The sequence below is a fragment of the Oncorhynchus tshawytscha genome, linkage group LG31 (assembly GCF_018296145.1).
Source record: "Oncorhynchus tshawytscha isolate Ot180627B linkage group LG31, Otsh_v2.0, whole genome shotgun sequence".
NCBI classification, from domain to species: Eukaryota; Metazoa; Chordata; class Actinopteri; order Salmoniformes; family Salmonidae; genus Oncorhynchus; species Oncorhynchus tshawytscha.
Genome location: NC_056459.1, coordinates 29,633,775 through 29,658,774, shown reverse-complemented (window position 1 = coordinate 29,658,774; position 25,000 = coordinate 29,633,775). Strand labels below are relative to the sequence as shown.

Below are 25,000 nucleotides of genomic sequence, written 5' to 3'. Positions count from 1 at the left end.
CCTTGTCCCCCCTCCTCTTTTGACAAATACAAAACACTTTGTGGAACCCAGTGATATTTATCCCAAAAGAAATCCACAATAATTGCCTGTATCTTAGCCAGAAGGCCAGATGGTGGTTCTAAAACTGACAACCGATGCCACAGTGCAGAGGCAATCACATTGTTAACTATAATAGTGCGCCCCCTATATGACATATGAGATAGTAACCATCTCCTCATCCTCCCTTCCACCATTTCAACCACCCCACTCCAATTTTTTTCCATAGTCCCCTCATCTCCTAGGTACACTCCAAGATACTTAAAACCTCCCTTACACCATTCTAGCCCCCCTGGCAAAGCCATGATCCCTCCAGACCATTATCCAATCTGTAAAGCACAACTCTTTTCCCAATTTACCTTTGCAGAGGATATTCCCCTAAAACGATCAACCATTAGACTCAAGCTATCCACCTCCGCTTGATTTTTCACTAACACAACTACATCATCAGCATAGGCTGAGAGACGAATAGGAGGAATATCCTCTGAAAAGTACACCCCTGCAATGCGACTTCTAATGCTATTTAGTAGTGGCTCTATAGCAATGGCATATAACATTCCTGACAAAGAACATCCCTGCCTAATACCTCTAAGCACTTTAAAAGGAGCACTCAAACCACCGTTAACTTTCAATACACTTTTAATGTCACCATATGTCACCTTTATCATGGCAATAAAACCAGAGCTGAACCCAAACGCCTCAAACGTGTGCCATAAATATTGATGTTCAACTCGGTCAAATGCCTTTTCATGATCAATTGAAATTAGACCAGCATCCAACCCAATAGCCCTAGAGACGTCCAAAAAATCACAAATCAGAGAAATGTTATCCCCTATCTGCCTGCCAGGAACACAGTAGGACTGATCCGTATGTATGATTTGCCCCATCACCTCCCTCAGCCTGTTGGACAAAGCCTTTGACAATATCTTATAATCAGTGCACAATAAAGCCACCGGCCTCCAGTTCTTCACCTCCCTCGGGTCACCCTTTTTGGGCAGTAGGGTGAGGACAGCCCTTCTGCAGCTTATTGGTAGTAACCCTCCGGTTAAACTATCATTAACTACTTCTAACCAATCCTCTCCCAACATAGCCCAAAAAGACTTAAAAAAGTCAACGGGAAGCCCATCAATGCCTGGTGCCCTTCCATTTTCCATGCCTTTTAATGCAGTGTATAAATCCTGCAAAGATAATGGTTGCTCAAGCTCAACCTGAGCTTCTGCAGCCACCTTTGGGAGCCCATCAAAGAACTGCTGTGTCACTGTTTTATCCTCTTTGTACTCACACTTGTAGAGCTCAGCATAGAACTCTACTGCCCTCTTTCTAATTTCACTAGGGCTAGTGAGCTCTTGTCCAACAGCTGATTTGAGACAATGAAGCGCTCATTCTCGGGACAACAACGCACCAAATGCCCCTCTCTTCCACAGCCAAAGCATTTCATTGATTCAGTAGATGCATAGAAGACATAATCAAATCCATCAATCTTAAAACTGAACGCTAAATTCAGTTAATCTCCGTCCTTTTTTAAAATCATATGCACTTGTCTCCTATGAGACACGACATGTTTCAACAACGGAGATTTGCATCCAAAAAGAACCTTCTTTATTGTAGATACAATTTGACCAAGGCGAGATAACTCTCGCTCTAACACTTCATCTCTAACAAATGGTGGCACGTTAGAAAGTATAACTTTCTTCGCCGGATTCATAAGCGGAAATACCGGCGTCTGTGTCTCCCGCAACACAACACCCCTCTCAACTATCTTATTCAACTTTTCAATTGAATCTAAGAATATCACTACAGCGCTATTCATCCTTGAGGCTGATTTGATGCTATCATACCCAATGATAGCACCCACAGCCAAGCTACATTCTTCCACTGAACACCCGGCCGCAGCAGGAATCTTTACTCCATGCCTCCGACTAAGTTTTTCAAACTCTACACTTCCGCGAGTGGCCATTGCAACCAGCCCCACCCGCTGGTTGTGCCCTCGCGAAAAACCAACCTCAAAGATCCCACCACCCCTATACGTGCTTAGTGATAGTTAAACAATATACCCTTAAAACAACTAAACTAATCTATATATACATACCACAACCCAATAGAGGGAAAATAAATTCCATTCGCTCTCACAATCACTCCTGCTTGATGACTCACTCCCAGCATGCACTCCGACGAGAGAGAGAGAGAGAGTAGGGATGAAGAGAGAGATTAGGGATAAAGAGAGAGAGAGTAGGGATAAAGAGAGAGATTAGGGATAAAGAGAGAGAGAGTAGGGATAAAGAGAGAGTAGGGATAAAGAGAGAGTAGGGATAAAGAGAGAGTAGGGATGAAGAGAGAGTAGGGATAAAGAGAGAGAGTAGGGATAAAGAGAGAGAGAGTAGGGATAAAGAGAGAGTAGGGATAAAGAGAGAGTAGGGATAAAGAGAGAGTAGGGATAAAAGAGAGTAGGGATAAAGAGAGAGTAGGGATAAAGAGAGAGTAGGGATGAAGAGAGAGTAGGGATAAAGAGAGAGAGAGTAGGGATGAAGAGAGAGAGAGTAGGGATAAAGAAGGAGAGAGTAGGGATGGAGAGAGAGTAGGGATAAATAAGGAGAGAGTAGGGATGAGAGAGAGTAGGGATAAAGAGAGAGAGAGTAGGGATAAAGAGAGAGAGAGAGTAGGGATGAAGAGAGAGTAGGGATAAAGAGAGAGTAGGGATGAAGAGAGAGTAGGGATAAAGAGAGAGAGAGTAGGGATGAAGAGAGAGAGAGTAGGGATAAAGAAGGAGAGAGTAGGGACGGAGAGAGAGTAGGGATGAAGAGAGAGAGAGTAGGGATGAAGAGAGAGAGAGTAGGGATAAAGAAGGAGAGTAGGGATGGAGAGAGAGTAGGGATAAATAGAGAGTAGGGATAAAGAGAGAGTAGGGATGAAGAGAGAGAGAGTAGGGATAAAAAGAGAGAGTAGGGATAGAGAGAGTAGGGATGAAGAGAGAGTAGGGATAAAGAGAGAGAGAGTAGGGATAAAGAAGGAGAGAGTAGGGATGAAGATAGAGTAGGAAAAAAAGAGAGAGTAGGGATAAAGAGAGAGAGAGTAGGGATAAAGAGAGAGAGAGTAGGGATAAAGAAAGAGAGAGAGAGTAGGGATAAAGAGAGAGAGAGAGTAGGGATAAAGAGAGAGAGAGTAGGGATAAAGAGAGAGAGAGAGTAGGGATGAAGAGAGAGAGTAGGGATGAAGAGAGAGTAGGGATAAAGAGAGAGAGAGAGTAGGGATAAAGAGAGAGAGAGTAGGGATAAAGAGAGAGAGAGTAGGTATAAAGAGAGAGAGAGAGTAGGGATGAAGAGAGAGTGGGGATAAAGAGAGAGAGAGAGAGTAGGGATGAAGAAGGAGAGAGTAGGGATGGAGATCCCTACTCTCTCTTTATCCCTACTCTCTCTTCATCCCTACTCTCTCTCTCTCTCTCTCTCTTTATCCCTACTCTCTCTCTCTCTCTCTCTTCATCCCTACTCTCTCTCTCTTTATCCCTACTCTCTCTCTCTTTAATCCCAACTCTCTCTGAAGAGAGAGTAGGGATAAAGAGAGAGTAGGGATAGAGAGAGAGAGAGAGTAGGGATAAAGAAGGAGAGAGTAGGGATGGAGAGAGAGTAGGGATAGAGAGAGAGAGAGAGTAGGGATAAAGAAGGAGAGAGTAGGGATAAAGAGAGAGAGTGTAGGGATGAAGCGAGAGAGAGTAGGGATAAAGAGAGAGAGAGAGAGTAGGGATAAAGAGAGAGAGAGAGAGTAGGGATAAGGAGAGAGTGGGGATGAAGAGAGAGAGAGTAGGGATAAAGAGAGAGAGAGTGGGGATAAAGAGAGAGAGAGTAGGGATAAAGAGAGAGAGAGTTACAGGACAAAATAAAAAACCCTCCAACCCAAAAAAGGCCTGTGGTGTTGATGGTATCCTCAATGAAATGATCAAATATACAGACAACAAATTCCAATTGGCTATACTAAAACTCTTTAACATCATCCTTAGCTCTGGCATCTTCCCCAATATTTGGAACCAAGGACTGATTAGCCCAATCCACAAAAGTGGAGACAAATTTGACCCCAATAACTACCGTGGAATATGTGTCAACAGAAACCTTGGGAAAATCCTCTGCATTATCATTAACAGCAGACTCGTACATTTCCTCAATGAAAACAATGTACTGAGCAAATGTCAAATTGGCTTTTTACCAAATTACCGTACAACAGACCATGTATTCACCCTGCACACCCTAACTGACAAACAAACAAACCAAAACAAAGGCAAAGTCTTCTCATGCTTTGTTGATTTCAAAAAACGCCTTCTACTCAATTTGGCATGAGGGTCTGCTATACAAACTGATGGAAAGTGGTGTTGGGGGTAAAACATACGACATTATAAAATCCATGTACACAAACAACAAGTGTGCGGTTAAAATTGGCAAAAAACACACACATTTCTTCACACAGGGTCGTGGGGTGAGACAGGGATGCAGCTTAAGCCCCACCCTCTTCAACATATATATCAACGAATTGGCGCGGGCACTAGAAAAGTCTGCAGCACCCGGCCTCACCCTACTAGAATCCGAAGTCAAATGTCTGCTGTTTGCTGATGATCTGGTGCTTCTGTCACCAACCAAGGAGGGCCTACAGCAGCACCTAGATATTCTGCACAGATTCTGTCAGACCTGGGCCCTAACAGTAAATCTCAGTAAGACCAAAATAATAGTGTTCCAAAAAAGGTCCAGTCGCCAGGACCACAAATACAAATTCCATCTAGACACTGTCGCCCTAGAGCACACAAAAAACTATACATACCTTGGCCTAAACATCAGCGCCACAGGTAACTTCCACAAAGCTGTGAACGATCTGAGAGACAAGGCAAGAAGGGCATTCTATGCCATCAAAAGGAACATAAATTTCAACATACCAATTAGGATTTGGCTAAAAATACTTGAATCAGTCATTGAGCCCATTGCCCTTTATGGTTGTGAGGTCTGGGGTCCGCTCACCAACCATGACTTCACAAAATGGGACAAACACCAAATTGAGTCTCTGCACGCAGAATTCTGCAAAAATATCCTCCGTGTACAACGTAGAACACCAAATAATGCATGCAGAGCAGAATTAGGCCGATACTCACTAATTATCAAAATCCAGAAATGAGCCGTTAAATTCTATAACCACTTAAAAGGAAGCGATTCCCAAACCTTCCACAACAAAGCCATCACCTACAGAGAGATGAACCTGGAGAAGAGTCCCCTAAGCAAGCTGGTCCTGGGGCTCTGTTCACAAACACAAACACACCCCACAGAGCCCCAGGACAGCAGCACATTAGACCCAACCAAATCATGAGAAAACAAAAAGATAATTACTTGACACATTGGAAAGAATTAACAAAAAAACAGAGCAAACTAGAATGCTATTTGGCCCTACACAGAGAGTACACAGTGGCAGAATACCTGACCACTGTGACTGACCCAAAATGAAGGAAAGCTTTGACTATGTACAGACTCAGTGAGCATAGCCTTGCTATTGAGAAAGGCCGCCGTAGGCAGACATGGCTCTCAAGAGAAGACAGGCTATGTGCTCACTGCCCACAAAATGAGGTGGAAACTGAGCTGCACTTCCTAACCTCCTGCCCAATGTATGACCATATTAGAGATATATATTTCCCTCAGATTACACAGATCCACAAAGAATTCGAAAACAAATCCAATTTTGATAAACTCCCATATCTACTGGGTGAAATTCCACAGTGTGCCATCACAGCAGCAAGATTTGTGACCTGTTGCCACGAGAAAAGGGCAACCAGTGAAGAACACACGCCATTGTAAATACAACCCATATTTATGCTTATTTATTGTGTCTTGTGTCCTTTACCATTTGTACATTGTTAAAACACTGTATATATATAATATGACATTTGTAATGTCTTTATTGTTTTGAAACTTCTGTATGTGTAATGTTTACTGTTAATTTTTATTGTTTATTTCACTTTATATATTCACTTCATATATTATCTACCTCACTTGCTTTGGCAATGTTAACACATGTTTCCCATGCCAATAAAGCCCTTGAATTGAATTGAATTGAATTGAGTAGACTTCCGGCGCCGACAGAGATGGCCCCCTCGCTTCGCGTTCCTAGGAAACTATGCAGTGTTTTGTTTTTTTACGTGTTATTTCTTACATTAGTACCCCAGGTCAACTTAGGTTTCATACATACAGTCGAGAAGAACTACTGAATATAAGATCAGCGTCAACTCACCATCAGTACGACCAAGAATATGTTTTTCGCGACGCGGATCCTGTGTTCTGCCTTTCAACCGGGACAACGGAATGGATCCTATGCGGCGACCCAAAAAAACGACTCCGAAAAAGAGGGAAACGAGGCGGTCTTCTGGTCAGACTCCGGAGACGGTCACATCGTGCACCACTCCCTAGCATTCTTCTCGCCAATGTCCAGTCTCTTGACAACAAGGTTGATGAAATCCGAGCAAGGGTAGCATTCCAGAGGGACATCAGAGACTGTAACGTTCTTTGCTTCACGGAAACATGGTCACTGGAGAGACGCTATCCGAGGCGGTGCAGCCAGCGGGTTTCTCCACGCATCGCGCCGACAGAAACAAACATCTTTCTGGTAAGAAGAGGGGCGGGGGCGTATGCCTTATGGCTAACGAGACATGGTGTGATGAAAGAAACATACAGGAACTCAAATCCTTCTGTTCACCTGATTTAGAATTCCTCACAATCAAATGTAGACCGCATTATCTACCAAGAGAATTCTCTTCGATTATAATCACACATCGATGGCTCTGAACTAACTTTATTTGACTCTTTGCAAACTGGAATCCATTTATCCGGAGGCTGCATTCATTGTAGCTGGGGATTTTAACAAGGCTAATCTGAAAACAAGACTCCCTAAATTTTATCAGCATATTGATTGCGCAACCAGGGGTGGAAAAACCTTGGATCATTGTTACTGTAACTTCCGCGACGCATATAAGTCCCTGCCCCGCCCTCCTTTCGGAAAAGCTGACCACGACTCCATTTTGTTGATCCCTGCCTACAGACAGAAACTAAAACAAGAGGCTCCCACGCTGAGGTCTGTCCAACGCTGGTCTGACCAAGCTGACTCCACACTCCAAGACTGCTTCCATCACGTGGACTGGGATATGTTTCGTATTGCGTCAGATAACAATATTGACGAATACGCTGATTTGGTGTGCGAGTTCATTAGAACGTGCGTTGAAGATGTCGTTCCCATAGCAACGATTAAAACATTCCCTAACCAGAAACCGTGGATTGATGGCAGCATTCGCGTGAAACTGAAAGCGCGAACCACTGCTTTTAATCAGGGCAAGGTGACTGGTAACATGACCGAACACAAACAGTGCAGCTATTCCCTCCGCAAGGCTATCAAACAAGCTAAGCGTCAGTACAGAGACAAAGTAGAATCTCAATTCAACGGCTCAGACACAAGAGGCATGTGGCAGGGTCTACAGTCAATCACGGACTACAAGAAGAAATCCAGGTCAGTCACGGAACAGGATTTCTTGCTCCCAGGCAGACTAAATAACTTTTTTGCCCGCTTTGAGGTCAATACAGTGCCACTGACACAGCCTGCAACGAAAACATGCGGACTCTCCTTCACTGCAGCCGAGGTGAGTAAGACATTTAAACGTGTTAACCCTCGCAAGGCTGCAGGCCCAGACGGCATCCCCAGCCGCGCCCTCAGAGCATGCGCAGACCAGCTGGCCGGTGTGTTTACGGACATATTCAATCAATCCCTATACCAGTCTGCTGTTCCCACATGCTTCAAGAGGGCCACCATTGTTCCTGTTCCCAAGAAAGCTAAGGTAACTGAGCTAAACGTCTACCGCCCCGTAGCACTCACTTCCGTCATCATGAAGTGCTTTGAGAGACTAGTCAAGGACCATATCACCTCCACCCTACCTGACACCCTAGACCCACTCCAATTTGCTTACCGCCCAAATAGGTCCACAGACGATGCAATCTCAACCACACTGCACACTGCCCTAACCCATCTGGACAAGAGGAATACCTATGTGAGAATGCTGTTCATCGACTACAGCTCGGCATTCGACACCATAGTACCCTCCAAGCTCGTCATCAAGCTCGAGACCCTGGGTTTCGACCCCGCCCTGTGCAACTGGGTACTGGACACCCTGACGGGCCGCCCCCAGGTGGTGAGGGTAGGCAACAACATCTCCACCCCGCTGATCCTCAACACTGGGGCCCCACAAGGGTGCGTTCTGAGCCCTCTCCTGTTCTCCCTGTTCACCCACGACTGCGTGGCCACGCACGCCTCCAACTCAATCATCAAGTTTGCGGACGACACAACAGTGGTAGGCTTGATTACCAACAACGACGAGACGGCCTACAGGGAGGAGGTGAGGGCCCTCGGAGTGTGGTGTCAGGAAAATAACCTCACACTCAACGTCAACAAAACTAAGGAGATGATTGTGGACTTCAGGAAACAGCAGAGGGAACACCCCCCTATCCACATCGATCGAACAGTAGTGGAGAGGGTAGCAAGTTTTAAGTTCCTCGGCATACACATCACAGACAAACTGAATTGGTCCACTCACACAGACAGCATCGCGAAGAAGGCTCAGCAGCGCATCTTCAACTTCAGGAGGCTGAAGAAATTCGGCCCTTCACCAAAAGCACTCACAAACTTCTACAGATGCACAATCGAGAGCATCCTGGCAGGCTGTATCACCGCCTGGTACGGCAACTGCTCCGCCCACAACCGTAAGGCTCTCCAGAGGGTAGTGAGGTCTGCACAACGCATCACCGGGGGCAAACTACCTGCCCTCCAGGACACCTACACCACCCGATGTTACAGGAAGGCCATAAAGATCATCAAGGACAACAACCACCCGAGCCACTGCCTGTTCACCCCGCTATCATCCAGAAGGCGAGGTCAGTACAGGTGCATCAAAGCTGGGACCGAGAGACTGAAAAACAGCTTCTATCTCAAGACCATCAGACTGTTAAACAGCCACCACTAACATTGAGTGGCTGCTGCCAACACACTGACACTGACTCAACTCCAGCCACTTTAATAATGGGAATTGATGGGAAAGGATGTAAATATATCACTAGCCACTTTAAACAATGCTACCTTATATAATGTTACTTACCCTACATTATTCATCTCATATGCATACGTATATACTGTACTCTATATCATCAACTGCATCCTTATGTAATACATGTATCACTAGCCACTTTAACTATGCCACTTTGTTTACATACTCATCTCATATGTATATACTGTACTCGATACCATCTACTGTATCTTGCCTATGCTGCTCTGTACCATCACTCATTCATATATCCTTATGTACATATTCTTTATCCCCTTACATGTCACGCCCTGGTCTAGGTATTTTGTGTTTTTCTTCATGTATTGGGTCAGGCCAGGGTGTGGCATGGGGTTTTGTATTGTGGTGTGTTTTGTCTTGGGGTTTTGGTGTGTATGTATTGGGATTGTAGCTAGTGGGGTTATCTAGCAAAGTCTATGGCTGTCTGGAGTGGTTCTCAATCAGAGGCAGGTGTTTATCGTTGTCTCTGATTGGGAACCATATTTAGGCAGCCATATTCTTTGAGTTTGTCGTGGGTGATTGTCCTATGTGTCGTTGTTCCTGTCTCAGTGTTAGTTTACACAAGTATAGGCTGTTTCGGTTTTTGTTAAGTTCTTTGTTTTGTAGTGTTTGTTATTGATTCGTGTTTTACGTTCGTTCATTAAACATGGATCGCAATCTACACGCTGCATTTTGGTCCGACTCTCCTTCACACCTAGAAAACCGTAACATTACACTGTGTATAAGACAGTAGTTTTGGAATTGTTAGTTAGATTACTTGTTGGTTATTACTGCATTGTCGGAACTAGAAGCACAAGGATTTCGCTACACTCGCATTAACATCTGCTAACCATGTGTATGTGACAAATAAGATTTGATTTGATTTGATTTGATAAAGAGAGAGAGAGTAGGGATAAAGAGAGAGAGAGTAGGGATGGAGAGAGAGTAGGGATAAAGAGAGAGTAGGGATAAAGAGAGAGAGAGAGAGAGTAGGGATGGAGAGAGAGTAGGGATGGAGAGAGAGTAGGGATGGAGAGAGAGTAGGGATGGAGAGAGAGAGTAGGGATAAAGAGAGAAGTAGGGATAAAGAGAGAGAGTAGGGATAAAGAGAGAGAGAGAGTAGGGATAAAGAGAGAGAGAGTAGGGATAAAGAGAGAGAAGGGATGAAGAGAGAGAGAGAGAAGGGATGAAGAGAGAGAGAGTAGGGATGAAGAGAGAGAGTAGGGATGAAGAGAGAGAGAGTAGGGATGAAGAGAGAGAGTAGGGATGAAGAGAGAGAGAGAGTAGGGATAAAGAGAGAGAGAGAGAGTAGGGATAAAGAGAGAGAGAGAGTAGGGATAAAGAGAGAGAGTAGGAATAAAGAGAGAGAGAGAGAGTAGGGATAAAGAGAGAGAGAGAGTAGGGATAAAGAGAGAGAGAGTAGGGATAAAGAGAGAGAGAGAGTAGGGATGAAGAGAGAGTAGGGATGAAGAGAGAGTAGGGATGAAGAGAGAGAGTGACAGAAAGAGTGGGGTAGAGATAAAGTGTCATATCCTGATCTGTTTCACCTGTCTTTGTGCTTGTCTCCACCCTGCTCCAGGTGTCACCCATCTTCCTCATTATCCCCTGTGTATTTATACCTGCGATCTCTGTTTGTCTGTTGCCAGTTCATCTGGTCTTGTCAAGCTTTACCAGCGTGTTTTCCCATCTTCCTGTTTATCAAGTTATGTTTCCTAGTTTTTCCCGGTTCTGACCATTCTGCCTGCCCTGACCCCTTTGCCTGCCTGCCTGCCGTCCTGTTCCTGCCTGACTCTGACCTGTTTACGAACCTCTGCCTGCCCTGACCCCTTTGCCTGCCTGCCTGCCTGCCTGCCGTCCTGTACCTGCCTGACTCTGACCTGTTTACGAGCCTCTGCCTGTCCTCGACCTGCCCTTTGCCTGCCCCGTGTTTACAATAAATCATCTGAGAACTGTACTATCGGTCTCCTGTGTCTGCATCTGGGTCTTATCCTGAGTCGTGACCGAAAGAGGGGGACAGAGATAAAGAGAGAGAGGGACATAAAGAGGGGGACAGAGATAGAGAGAGAGAGGGACATAAAGAGGGGGACAGAGAGAGAGAGGGAGACATAAAGAGGGGGATAGAGATAGAGAGGGAGATAAAAGGGGGATAGAGATAGAGGGACATAAAGAGGGGGACAGAGAGAGAGAGGGACATAAAGAGGGGGACAGAGAGAGAGAGGGAGAGGGACATAAAGAGGGGGACAGAGATAGAGAGAGAGGGACATAAAGAGGGGGACAGAGAGAGAGAGGGACATAAAGAGGGGATAGAGAGAGAGAGAGGGACATAAAGAGGGGGACAGAGAGAGAGAGAGGGACATAAAGAGGTAGATAGAGAGAGAGAGGGACAAAGAGGGGGATAGAGAGAGAGAGGGACATAGAGGGGATAGAGAGAGAGAGAGAGGGACATAAAGAGGGAGAGAGAGAGAGGGACATAAAGAGGGAGATAGAGAGAGAGAGGGACATAAAAAGGGGGATAGAGATAAAGAAAGAGAGTAAGAAAAGAGGAGTGTTACCTTACAGTGGTTGAGGACGATGACGCCAGAGTTTCTGTAGTTCTTCTTCTTCAGTTGGTACTTCGGGTTTATACAGTCCCATTGCATCTACTAGACACACACACACACACACACACACACACACACACACACACACACACACACACACACACACACACACACACACACACACACACACACACACACACACACACACACACACACACACACACACAGGTTTATACAGTCCCATTGATCTACACACACACACACACAGGTTCATACAGTCCCATTGATCTCTACACACACACACACACACACACACACACACACACACACACACACACACACACACACACACACACACACACACAGTCCCATTCATCTACAGTCCCATTGATCCACACACACACACACACACACACACACACACACACACACACACACACACACGTTCATACAGTCCCATTGATCTACACACACACACACACACACACACACACACACACACACACACACACACAGGTTTATATAGTCCCATTGATCTACACACACACACACACACACACAGGTTTATATAGTCCCATTGATCACACACACACACACACACACACACACACACACACACACACACACACACACATGTTTATACAGTCCCATTGATCTACACACACACACACACACACACAGGTTTATAGAGTCCCATTGATCTACACACACACACACACACACACACACACACACACACACAGGTTTATACAGTCCCATTGATCTACACACACACACACACACACACACAGTCCCACACACACACACACACACACACACACACACACACACACACACACACACACACACACACAGGTTTATACAGTCCCATTGATCTACACACACACACACACACACACACACACACACACACACACACACACACACACACACACACACACACACACACACACACAGGTTTACACAAGTCCCACACACACACACACACAGGTTTATAAAGTCCCATTGATCTACACACACACACACACACACACACACACACACACACACACACACACAGGTTTATAAAGTCCCATTGATCTACACACACACACACACACATACACACACACACACACAGGTTTATACAGTCCCATTGATCTACACACACACACACACAGGTTTATATAGTCCCATTGATCTACACACACACACACACACACAGGTTTATACAGTCCCATTGATCTACACACACATTAACATGCAAGTGAACAATTAGTAGCCAAAATAATAATTTTAGCTCGTTGAGGGTCAGGTTAAGCTTAGGTTGGGTTAGAGTTGGGTTAGGGTTAGTTTAGGGTTAGGTTTGGGTTAGCATTAGATGTAGGGTTGGGTTAGAGTTAGGTTAAGGTTAGCATTAGATTTAGGGTTGGGTTAGTTAGGGTTCTGTTTGTTTTAGGGTTAGGGTTGGGTTAGTTAGGGTTCTGATAGATTTATGGTTAGGGTTGGGTTAGTTAGGGTTCTGTTTGTTTTAGGGTTAGGGTTGGGTTAGTTAGTTAGGGTTCTGATAGATTTATGGTTAGGGTTAGGTTAGTTAGGGTTCTGTTAGATTTAGGGTTAGGGTTAGGTTAGTTAGGGTTCTGTTAGATTTAGGGTTAGGGTTAGGTTAGTTAGGGGTCTGTTAGATTTAGGGTTAGGATTGGGTTAGTTACGGTTCTGTTAGATTTAGGGTTAGGGTTCTGTTAGATTTAGGGTTAGGGTTCTGTTAGATTTAGGGTTAGTTAGGGTTCTGTTAGATTTAGGGTTAGGGTTGGGTTAGGGTTAGGGTTCTGTTAGATTTAAGGTTAGGGTTAGGGTCCTGTTAGATTTAGGGTTAGGGTTAGGGTTCTGTTAGATTTAGGGTTGGGTTAGGGTTCTGTTAGAGGGTTTTAGGGGGTTAGGGTTAGGGTTCTGTTAGATTTAGGGTTAGTTAGGGTTCTGTTAGATTTAGAGTTAGGGTTGGGTTAGGGTTAGGGTTCTGTTAGATTTAGGGTTAGGGTTCTGTTAGATTTAGGGTTAGTTAGGGTTCTGTTAGATTTAGGGTTAGGGTTGGGTTAGGGTTAGGGTTCTGTTAGATTTAGGGTTGGGTTAGGGTGTACCTGTCTCCCCTCCAGGTCTGTCCGTATCTCCTTATAGGTGGTCTGAAACTCTCCAATGAAGTCGTGCTTCCCATTGGAGTCCCAATCATACACTGTGCACTGAAACATACACACACACACAGACACACATAAATGCCATGATGAATGATTGATAGCTGGTTTTGGTGGTGGTGGGGGGGGCGTCTCCAGATTAAATATTAATCTGGAGATGCTGAGAGGGACTCAGCTGTAGTGTGTGTGTTTGTGTATGTGTGTGTGTGTGTGTGTGTGTGTGTGCCTATCAAGGTTGGGACTGTTCATTAGACAGCAATGGAGCTAAGTCATGTGCATTAGACAGCGATGGAGCTAAGTCATCGTTATTAGGGTGCAAAATGAGCAAAATGAAAACATTTCAGAACAGAGAGAAAAAATCGGTCATCATATTTGTAGTATCTATTCTGTTTTAAAAAGTTTTCTTCTGTTTGTGCTAACTGATCACTGATTTAGACCTAACACAAAAATCACTGATTCAGACCTAACACAACAATCACTGATTCAGACCTAACACAAAGATAACTGATTCAGACATAGCTCCACAATGTGATTCAGACTTAACACACTGATAACTGATTTAGACATAGCTACACAATGTAATTCAGACTTAACACAATGATAAACGATTTAGACATAGCTCCACAATGTAATTCAGATTTAACACAATGATAACCGATTTAGACATAGCTCCACAATGTAATTCAGACTTAACACAATGATAACTGATTCAGACATAGCTCCACAATATAATTCAGACTTAACACAATGATAACTGATTCAGACGTAACACAATAATCTTTGATTCAGAACTCACACAGACCTAACTCAGTCCACTCTGTTCTACTTACGGAATTTTGAAGCAGGTAACTGTGTGTGTGTGTGTGTGTGTGTGTGTGTGTGTGTGTGTGTGTGTGTGTGTGTGTGTGTGTGTGTGTGTGTGTGTGTGTGTGTGTGTGTGTGTGTGACAGGGTGACAAGTGTGTGTGTGTGTGTGTTGTGAGTGCGTTGTGAATAATTGTGATCCCATGTTTTGTTCCCCGTTGAAGGGCTGACAAGAGACACGGGGTGTTAGAGAGGCTTGTGAATAATTAATGATCCCATGTTTTATTCATGAAGACAATACCGTTTAGAATCCCTGTAAGGTTAAAGAGTCACACACACACACACACACACACAAAGACACACACAACATGAGCATGAATATCTTACTGACTTTAAAAAACAACAACTGTGTCGTCAGAGTGTCACAAGACCGTGTTAGGCAGCTGAGCTAAAGCCTCTTCAAATCTTAGGCAAGGTCACTCGTCACCATCAGTTGCATGTGGTCAGGTTAGAGGATGTTATAGTCAGGTTATGGTTGGGATCTTACCTTTAGTTGGCGGTCGTGGTCTCCACTACACAGTGTGTTAAGAGAGACCTTGAATGACTTCCACACCGGGCTGAGGTCATTCATCACCGTCTGAGAACACACACATGACCAGTACTACTTACTTCTTTTTACTTACCTCATTTTTGGGGGTATGTGTACTTTACTATTTATATTTTTTGACAACTTTTACTTTTACTTCACTATATTCCTAAAGAAAATAATGTACCTTTTACGGCATACTTTTTTAGTCCGTACTTAGCAGGACAGGAACATGGTCAAATTCACACACTTATCAAGAGAACATCCCTGGTCATCCTTAATGCCTCTGATCTGGCGTTCTCACTAAACACACATGCTTGGTTTGTAAATGATGTCTGAGTGTTGGAGTGTGACCCTGCCTGTCCGTAAATGGGGGAAAAAACAAGAATATTGTGCTGTCTGGTTTGCTTAACAGGGATAGGGTTACATGTACTTTTGATACTTAAGTATATTTAAAACCAAATACTTTTACTCAAGTAGTATTTTACTGGGTGAGGGTCAGTTTGTTATATCTGGAGTACTTCTCCTGTCCTATCCGGTGTCCTGTGTGAATTTAAGTATGCTCTCTCTAATTCTCTCTCTCTCTTTCTCTCTTTCTTTCTCTCTCTCGGAGGACCTGAGCCCTAGGACCATGCCTCAGGACTACCTGACATGATGACTCCTTGCTGTCCCCAGTCCACCTGGCCGTGCTGCTGCTCCAGTTTCAACTGTTCTGCCTGTGATTATTATTAATTGACCATGCTGGTCATCTATGAACATTTGAACATCTTGGCCATGTTCTGTTATAATCTCCACCCGGCACAGCCAGAAGAGGACTGGCCACCCCACATAGCCTGGTTCCTCTCTAGGTTTCTTCCTAGGTTTTGGCCTTTCTAGGGAGTTTTTCCTAGCCACCGTGCTTCTACACCTGCATGTTTGGGGTTTTAGGCTGGGTTTCTGTACAGCACTTTGAGATATCAGCTGATGTACGAAGGGCTATATAAATACATTTGATTTGATTTGATTTGAAGGTCTCTTTACTTTTACTCAAGTATGACATTTGGGTACTTTTTCTACCACTGCACACATCAATATCATCATCTGTGCTCATACTGTCTGTGAGTGGGCAGGTGGCAGGTTGCCTAAGAGCGTTGGGCCAGTAGACAGAAGGTCGCTGGTTCTAATCCCTGAGCCGAAAAGGTGAAACATCTGCCAATGTTCCCATGTGAACAAGGCACTTAACCATAATTGGTCCTGTGAGTCGGTCTGGATAAGAGTGTCTGCTAAATTACTAAAATGTGTGTCTGTGTGCAATTTACCTCAGTTCTGTGAACAAGTGATCCACTGCCATCATCATTTATTCTGAAGATTTCCAAAAATGGATCTGATTTACTGAAGAAATCCTACAGAAAAACACACACATCATGTTTGAAAATCAGCTTGATCAATTGTTTATTTAGCTAAGCAGTGGTGTAAAGTAACTAAGTAAAAAAAATACGTTGAAGTACAACTTAAATCGTTTTGGGGGGGTATCTGTACTATTTTTTATAACTTTTCCACTACAGTCGTGGCCAAAAGTTTTGAAAATGACACGAATATTAATTTTCACAAAGTTTGCTGCTTCAGTGTCTAGATATTGTTGTCAGATGTTACTATGGAATACTGAAGTATAATTACAAGCATTTCATAAGTGTCAAAGGCTTTTATTGACAATTACATGAAGCTGATACAAAGAGTCAATATTTGCAGTGTTGACCCTTCTTTTTCAAGACCTCTGCAATCCGCCCTGGCATGCTGTCAATTAACTTCTGGGCCACATCCTGACTGATGGCAGCCCATTCTTGCATAATCAATGCTTGGAGTTTGTCAGAATTTGTGGGGTTTTGTTTGTCCACCCGCCTCTTGAGGATTGATCACAATTTCTCAATGGGATTAAGGTGGTCTGGGGAGTTTCTTGGCCATGGACCCAAAATATCAATGTTTTGTTTCCCCGAGCCACTTAGTTCTCACTTTTACCATATGGCAAGGTGCTCCATCATGCTGGAAAAGGCATTGTTCGTCACCAAACTGTTCCTGGATGGTTGGGAGAAGTTGCTCTCGGAGGATGTGTTGGTACCATTCTTTATTCATGGCTGTGTTCTTAGGCAAAATTGTGAGTGAGCCCACTCCCTTGGCTGAGAAGCAACCCCACACATGAATGGTCTCAGGATGATTTACTGTTGGCATGACACATGACTGATGGTAGCGCTCACCTTGTCTTCTCCGGACAAGCTTTTTTCCAGATGCCCCCAAACAATCGTAAAGGGGATTCATCAGCTAAAATGACTTTACCCCTTGCTGGACTTTCTTGGGCACCCTGAAGCCTTCTTCACCACAATTGAACCGCTCTCCTTGAAGTTCTTGATGATCGGATAAATAGTTGATTTAGGTGCAATCTTACTGGCAGCAATATCCTTGAAGCCCTTTTTGTGCAAAGCAATGATGACGGCACGTGTTTCCTTGCAGGTAACCATGATTGACAGAGGAAGAACAATGATTCCAAGCACCACCCTCCTTTTAAGGCTTCCAGTCTGTTATTCGAACTCAATCAGCATGACAGAGTGATCTCCAGCCTTGTCCTCGTCAACACTCACACCTGTGTTAACGAGAGAATCACTGACATGATGTCAGCTGGTCCTTTTGTGGCAGGGCTGAAAAGCAGTGGAAATGTTTTTTTTTTGTGATGTTTTTGCATGGCAAAGAGGGACTTAGCAATTAATTACAATTCATTTGATCACTCTTCATAACATTCTGGAGTATATGCAAATTGCCATCATACAAACTGAGGCAGCAGACTTTGTGAAAATTAATATTTGTGTCATTCTCCAAACTTTTGGCCACGACTGTACATGCCTAAAGAAAACATGTAAAACATCCCCTAACACTCAAAAGTACTCACTACATTTCAAATGCTCAGGCAGGACAGCGATATGGTGCAATTCACACATCTATCAATATAACGGGTTGTCCTCCTTATTGCCTCTGGCTGGCAGACTCACTAAGCACAAATACTGTTTGTAAATGATGTCTGAGTGTTGGAGTGTGGCCCTGGCTGCCCATAAATAAATTAAAAACAATACAATTGTGCCATCTGATTTGCTTGAAAATGCAATATGCAGAAATCGCTCTGCCATTTCCTGGATGCTCAAATTCTAATAGTGTAACAGGTGTCGTCGGAAGGATGAGACCAAGGCGCAGCGTTCTTTGAGTTGCACATAATTTATTTAACGAAGTGAAACTTTAGAAAAGACAAAACAATAAAGAATACAACGACCGAACAGCTTCATTGTGCAAACTACCTGCACACAAACAAAGACAAGATCCCACACAGAAGGAGGGAAAAGGGCTGCCTAAGTATGATCCCCAATCAGAGACAACGATAGACAGCTGCCTCTGATTGGGAACCATACTTGTCCAGAAACATAGAACTAAAGAACATAGAATGCCCACCCAAATCACACCCTGACCAAAGCAAATAGAGACATAAAAAGGCTCTCTAAGGTCAGGGCGTGACAAATAGTTAGCCTAATTCCTGTTTATATGACAAAACAAGCAGTCATTTTGTAGAGAATCATTGTACCATCTAAAACTCTGTGGAAAAAAATATTTTCCATAAGCAAAAAGCTGTTCAGCTGTTTGAAGCTGGTGTACAAAACCAAATGTAAACCCGCCCCCCCCCCGCAAAAACGAAACTTAAGAACGAGAAGCATAGAGATGGCTTACATAGAACATATTTTCCGCTTCTTAGACTTCCCTTTGATGACAATGACAGATCTATAACACACATTTCAATGTGAATTTGGTCAGGTCGCCCAAAAAGTTACATACTGTAACATTATATACAGAATTTGATGTATAGCATTTACTTTTTACTTTAACTCAAGTGTGACAGTTGAATAGTTTCCCCACCGCTGTATAAGTACATATAACACCAGATAGATACTTTTAGAATTGTATTTAAGTCATATTTTAGTGGGTGACTTTCACTGTTACTTGAGTCATTGTCTATTAAAGTATCTTTCCTTTGACTAAAGTATGACAATTGAGTACTTTTTTCACCACTGCAGCTAAGGAATAATCAATCACTCTTCACTTCCTCTCCTCTCCTCTCCTCTCCTCTCCTCTCCTCTCCTCCTCCTCTCCTCTCCTCTCCTCTCCTCTCCCTCCTCCTCTCCTCTCCTCTCCTCTCCTCTCCTCTCCTCTCCTCTCCTCTCCTCTCCTCTCCTCTCCTTCTCTTCGTTCTCTTCTCAACCCCTCCTACGCCCTCTCCTCTCCTTCTCTTCATTCTCTTTTTTCTCTCTTCTCCACCCCTCCTATGCCCTCTCCTCTCCTGGAAGTGCAGAGCGGTATGTACTGGAAAGGTATGTACTGGAGCGGTATATACTGGAGCGGTATGTACTGGAGCGGCAGGTAGCCTGGAGCCGTATGTACTGGAGCAGTATGTACTGGAGCAGTATGTACTGGAGCGGTATGTACTGGAGCAGTATGTACTGGAGCGATATGTACTGGAGCCGTATGTACTGGAGCAGTATGTACTGGAGCAGTATGTACTGGAGCGGTATGTACTGGAGCGGTATGTACTGGAGCAGTATGTACTGGAGCAGTATGTACTGGAGCAGTTAAGAGCATTGGGCCATTAACAGAAAGATTGCTGCTTTTAATCCCCGAGCCGACTAGGTGAACATACTGTCGATGTGCCCTCGAGCAAGGTACTTAACCCTAATTGCTCCTGTGAGTAGCTCTGGATAAGAACGTCTGCTAAATGACTCAAACGTAAATGTTTTAATTATTAAACCCACTGTATTCTGTATGTACACACACACTCACCTTGTCGTCTAGTTTCCGAGCTCTGAAGGAGAGTTCTACGTAGTCATCATTACCTGACAACTCCTCTGATGTTACCTAGAGCAGAAAGATCATCATCATCGGTATGTATGTGTGTGTGTGTGTGCATGTGTGTGTGTGCATGCGTGTGTGTGTGTTTGTGCATGTGTGCGTGTGTTTGTGCATGTGTTTGTGCGCGTGTGCGTGTGTGTGTGTGTGTGTGTGTGTGAACTTTGTACCGTGATGGAGGACTTGCTGGTAGCGTTTCCCTGTTTAAGTAACGCTTTGGACAGTTTCCTCTGGGACACGATCTGCAACGTGCAGCAAAGACAGACAGACAGACAGACAGGTATAAAGGGTTATAGCAGATACCACACTAATCTTTCCTTCTGTCCTAACATGCAATCCTCACATGCAACAACCTGTCCCAATATACACTGTCCTGTCCCAATGTGTGCATGTCCTGTCCCAATGTGCACTGTCCTGTCCCAATGTGTGCTGGCCTGTCCCAATGTACACCGGCCTGTCCCAATGTGCGCTGGCCTGTCCCAATGTTCACTGTCTTGTCCCAATGTGCACTGGCCTGTCCCAACGTGCACTGTCCTGTCCCAATGTGCACTGACCTGTCCCAACGTGCACTGTCCTGTCCCAACGTGCACTGGCCTGTCCTCATGTGCACCTACCTGTCCCAACGTGCACTCCATAGCCCCGAGGCAGTCTGTGTCTCTGAGTCCGTTGTGAGCGGGACTGATATCATGTAGCTCATAGCGAAGACGCTGCACCTCCTCAAAGTAGTAGTCAACCAGTAACACCTTAGAGAACACTGGACTGATACAGCTACGGATCACCTCTGTCCGGTCCACCTATACACACACACCAACACACACACACACACACACACACACACACACACACATGAACGCACGCACGCACAAACACTCACGCACAAACACACACACACACACATGAACGCACAAACACACACGCACGCATGCACAAACACAAACACACACATACAGACACACTTTGAAGTTTTTACAGGAGTAAAATATCAGCAGTCAACATCATCATTCTGAAGTTCAGCACCACGTAATAGAGGACAGCAACCATCTCAGGTCCCCACTTGGAGAGTCCTTAGAGACATGTCCACCAGTAAGACCTAGCAGTAAGAACACTAAGAGGGAGCTATGCATTCTCTTTGCCAGCCTGTTCAGCCATATTGACTTTATCAAACAAACTGAAGGATTTTAGATTATAGGGAACATATTGTGACTGAACCTCAAATAGACTGAATTTTTTGATATTACAGACCTCTTAATTTTCTTGATAAACGTCTCAAAGTAAAGAGTGTGTGTGTGTGTGTGTGTGTGTGTGTGTGTGTGTGTGTGTGTGTGTGTGTGTGTGTGTGTGTGTGTGTGTGTGTGTGTGTGTGTGTAATGTAAGTTCAACTGTGGCAAAAGCAAACTTTTTTTTTTTCTAGTTGAGTCAGGCACGGAGACAGAGAGAGAGAGAGATAGAGGGAGAGGGAGAGAAACAGAGAGAGAGATAGAGGGAGAGGGAGGGAGAGATAGATAGAGGGAGAGGGAGAGAAACAGAGAGAGCGAGATAGAGGGAGAGATAGATAGAGGGAGAGGGAGAGAAACAGAGCGAGAGATAGAGGGAGAGAGATAGAGGGAGAGGGAGAGAAACAGAGAGAGAGATAGAGATAGGAGATAGATAGAGATAGGAGAGATAGATAGATAGATAGATAGATAGATAGATAGATAGATAGATAGATAGATAGATAGATAGATAGATAGATTACACAGATCCACAAAGAATTAGAAAACAAATCCAATTTTGATAAACTCCCATATCTACTGGGTGAAATACCACAGTGTGCATCACAGCAGCAAGATGTGTGACCTGTTGCCACGAGAAAAGGGCAACCAGTGAAGAACAAACACCATTGTAAATACAATCCATATTTATGCTTTTTTTAAATTTAAAGGTTTTTATTTATTTTACCTTTATTTAACCAGGTAGGCAAGTTGAGAACAAGTTCTCATTTACAATTGCGACCTGGCCAAGATAAAGCAAAGCAGTTCGACAGATACAACGACACAGAATTACACATGGAGTAAAACAAACATACAGTCAATAATACAGTATAAACAAGTCTATATACAATGTGAGCAAATGAGGTGAGAAGGGAGGTAAAGGCAAAAAAGGCCATGGTGGCAAAGTAAATACAATATAGCAAGTAAAACACTGGAATGGTAGTTTTGCAATGGAAGAATGTGCAAAGTAGAAATAAAAATAATGGGGTGCAAAGGAGCAAAATAAATAAATAAATTAAATACAGTTGGGAAAGAGGTAGTTGTTTGGGCTAAATTATAGGTGGGCTATGTACAGGTGCAGTAATCTGTGAGCTGCTCTGACAGTTGGTGCTTAAAGCTAGTGAGGGAGATAAGTGTTCCAGTTTCAGAGATTTTTGTAGTTCGTTCCAGTCATTGGCAGCAGAGAACTGGAAGGAGAGGCGGCCAAAGAAAGAATTGGTTTTGGGGGTGACTAGAGAGATATACCTGCTGGAGCGTGTGCTACAGATGGGAGATGCTATGGTGACCAGCGAGCTGAGATAAGGGGGGACTTTACCTAGCAGGGTCTTGTAGATGACATGGAGCCAGTGGGTTTGGCGACGAGTATGAAGCGAAGGCCAGCCAACGAGAGCGTACAGGTCGCAATGGTGGGTAGTATATGGGGCTTTGGTGACAAAATGGATTGCACTGTGATAGACTGCATCCAATTAGTTGAGTACGGTATTGGAGGCTATTTTGTAAATGACATCGCCAAAGTCGAGGATTGGTAGGATGGTCAGTTTTACAAGGGTATGTTTGGCAGCATGAGTGAAGGATGCTTTGTTGCGAAATAGGAAGCCAATTCTAGATTTAACTTTGGATTGGAGATGTTTGATATGGGTCTGGAAGGAGAGTTTACAGTCTAACCAGACACCTAAGTATTTGTAGTTGTCCACGTACTCTAAGTCAGAGCCGTCCAGAGTAGTGATGTTGGACAGGCGGGTAGGTGCAGGTAGCGATCGGTTGAAGAGCATGCATTTAGTTTTACTTGTATTTAAGAGCAATTGGAGGCCACGGAAGGAGAGTTGTATGGCATTGAAGCTTGCCTGGAGGGTTATTAACACAGTGTCCAAAGAAGGGCCGGAAGTATACAGAATGGTGTCGTCTGCGTAGAGGTGGATCAGAGACTCACCAGCAGCAAGAGCGACCTCATTGATGTATACAGAGGAGAGAGTCGGTCCAAGAATTGAACCCTGTGGCACCCCCATAGAGACTGCCAGAGGTCCGGACAGCAGACCCTCCGATTTGACACACTGAACTCTATCAGAGAAGTAGTTGGTGAACCAGGCGAGGCAATCATTTGAGAAACCAAGGCTGTCGAGTCTGCCGATGAGGATGTGGTGATTGACAGAGTCGAAAGCCTTGGCCAGATCAATGAATACGGCTGCACAGTAATGTTTCTTATCGATGGCGGTTAAGATATCGTTTAGGACCTTGAGCGTGGCTGAGGTGCACCCATGACCAGCTCTGAAACCAGATTGCATAGCAGAGAAGGTATGGTGAGATTCGAAATGGTCGGTAATCTGTTTGTTGACTTGGCTTTCGAAGACCTTAGAAAGGCATGGTAGGATAGATATAGGTCTGTAGCAGTTTGGGTCAAGAGTGTCCCCCCCATTGAAGAGGGGGATGACCGCAGCTGCTTTCCAATCTTTGGGAATCTCAGATGACACGAAAGAGAGGTTGAACAGGCTAGTAATAGGGGTGGCAACAATTTCGGCAGATAATTTTAGAAAGAAAGGGTCCAGATTGTCTAGCCCGGCTGATTTGTAGGGGTCCAGATTTTGCAGCTCTTCCAGAACATCGGCTGAATGGATTTGGGAGAAGGAGAAATGGGGAAGGCTTGGGCGAGTTGCTGTTGGGGGTGCAGTGCTGTTGACCGGGGTAGGAGTAGCCAGGTGGAAAGCATGGCCAGCCATAGAAAAATGCTTATTGAAATTCTCAATTATGGTGGATTTATCAGTGGTGACAGTGTTTCCTATCTTCAGTGCAGTGGGCAGCTGGGAGGTGTTCTTATTCTCCATGGACTTTACAGTGTCCCAGAACTTTTTTGAGTTAGTGTTGCAGGAAGCAAATTTCTGCTTGAAAAAGCTAGCCTTGGCTTTTCTAACTGCCTGTGTATAATGGTTTCTAGCTTCCCTGAACAGCTGCATATCACACATCATTTTATTTTGTGTCCTTTAACCATTTGTACATGGTTAAAACACTGTATATATATAATATGACATTTGTAATGTCTTTATTGTTTTGAAACTTCTGTATGTGTAATGTTTACTGTTAATTTTTATTGTTTATTTCACTTTATATATTCACTTTATATATTATCTACCTCACTTGCTGTGACAATGTTAACACATGTTTCCCATGCCAATAAAGCCCCTTGAATTGATAGATAGATAGATAGATAGATAGATAGATAGATAGATAGATAGACAGATAGATAGATAGATAAAGGAAGAGAGATAGGTGGATGGAGGGAGAGATGGAGGGAGAGAGAGAGAGAGATGGAGGGAGAGATAGAGATAGATGGAGGTAGAGACAGTACCTCAAACCACTGTCCGTGTGACTGCATCTTGAGGACAACACAGGGGTCTGGTTTAGAAAGGGCATCTCGGTCTGAGATCCCTTGACAAGCCACTCTCAGCTCAACCTGTCATCAATCAAGCAGTCAATCGTTCAATCAATACATTTGTCAATGAATCATTTTGTCAATCCATCAATCAATAAAGTGTGTATGAGCTACCTTGGTCAGACAGGAAGAGTTGCACAGGCCGAGGGTCGCCTCTGCAGACTCGTAGATGTTACTCATGCTGG

The 25,000-nt window shown here is 44.1% G+C and overlaps 1 protein-coding gene across 2 annotated transcripts in view; it reads right to left on the bottom strand.

The window, feature by feature from the left end:
• Positions 1 to 25,000, bottom strand: part of LOC112240727 (copine-4-like) — a 45,341-nt gene that overhangs the window by 18,210 nt on the left and 2,131 nt on the right. For both annotated transcript variants that reach the window (XM_042310550.1, XM_042310551.1), the window contains exons 2-10: positions 24,930 to 25,000; positions 24,732 to 24,836; positions 20,756 to 20,935; positions 20,312 to 20,383; positions 20,076 to 20,150; positions 16,529 to 16,612; positions 15,192 to 15,281; positions 13,791 to 13,889; positions 11,686 to 11,772 (exon numbers count right to left, since the gene is read on the bottom strand). The exon at positions 24,930 to 25,000 is cut by the window's right edge and continues 13 nt beyond it. In XM_042310550.1, coding sequence (XP_042166484.1) covers positions 11,686 to 11,772; positions 13,791 to 13,889; positions 15,192 to 15,281; positions 16,529 to 16,612; positions 20,076 to 20,150; positions 20,312 to 20,383; positions 20,756 to 20,935; positions 24,732 to 24,836; positions 24,930 to 24,995 — 858 coding nt within the window. In that variant the 5' untranslated portion in view covers positions 24,996 to 25,000. The remainder of the gene's footprint in view (positions 1 to 11,685; positions 11,773 to 13,790; positions 13,890 to 15,191; positions 15,282 to 16,528; positions 16,613 to 20,075; positions 20,151 to 20,311; positions 20,384 to 20,755; positions 20,936 to 24,731; positions 24,837 to 24,929) is intronic.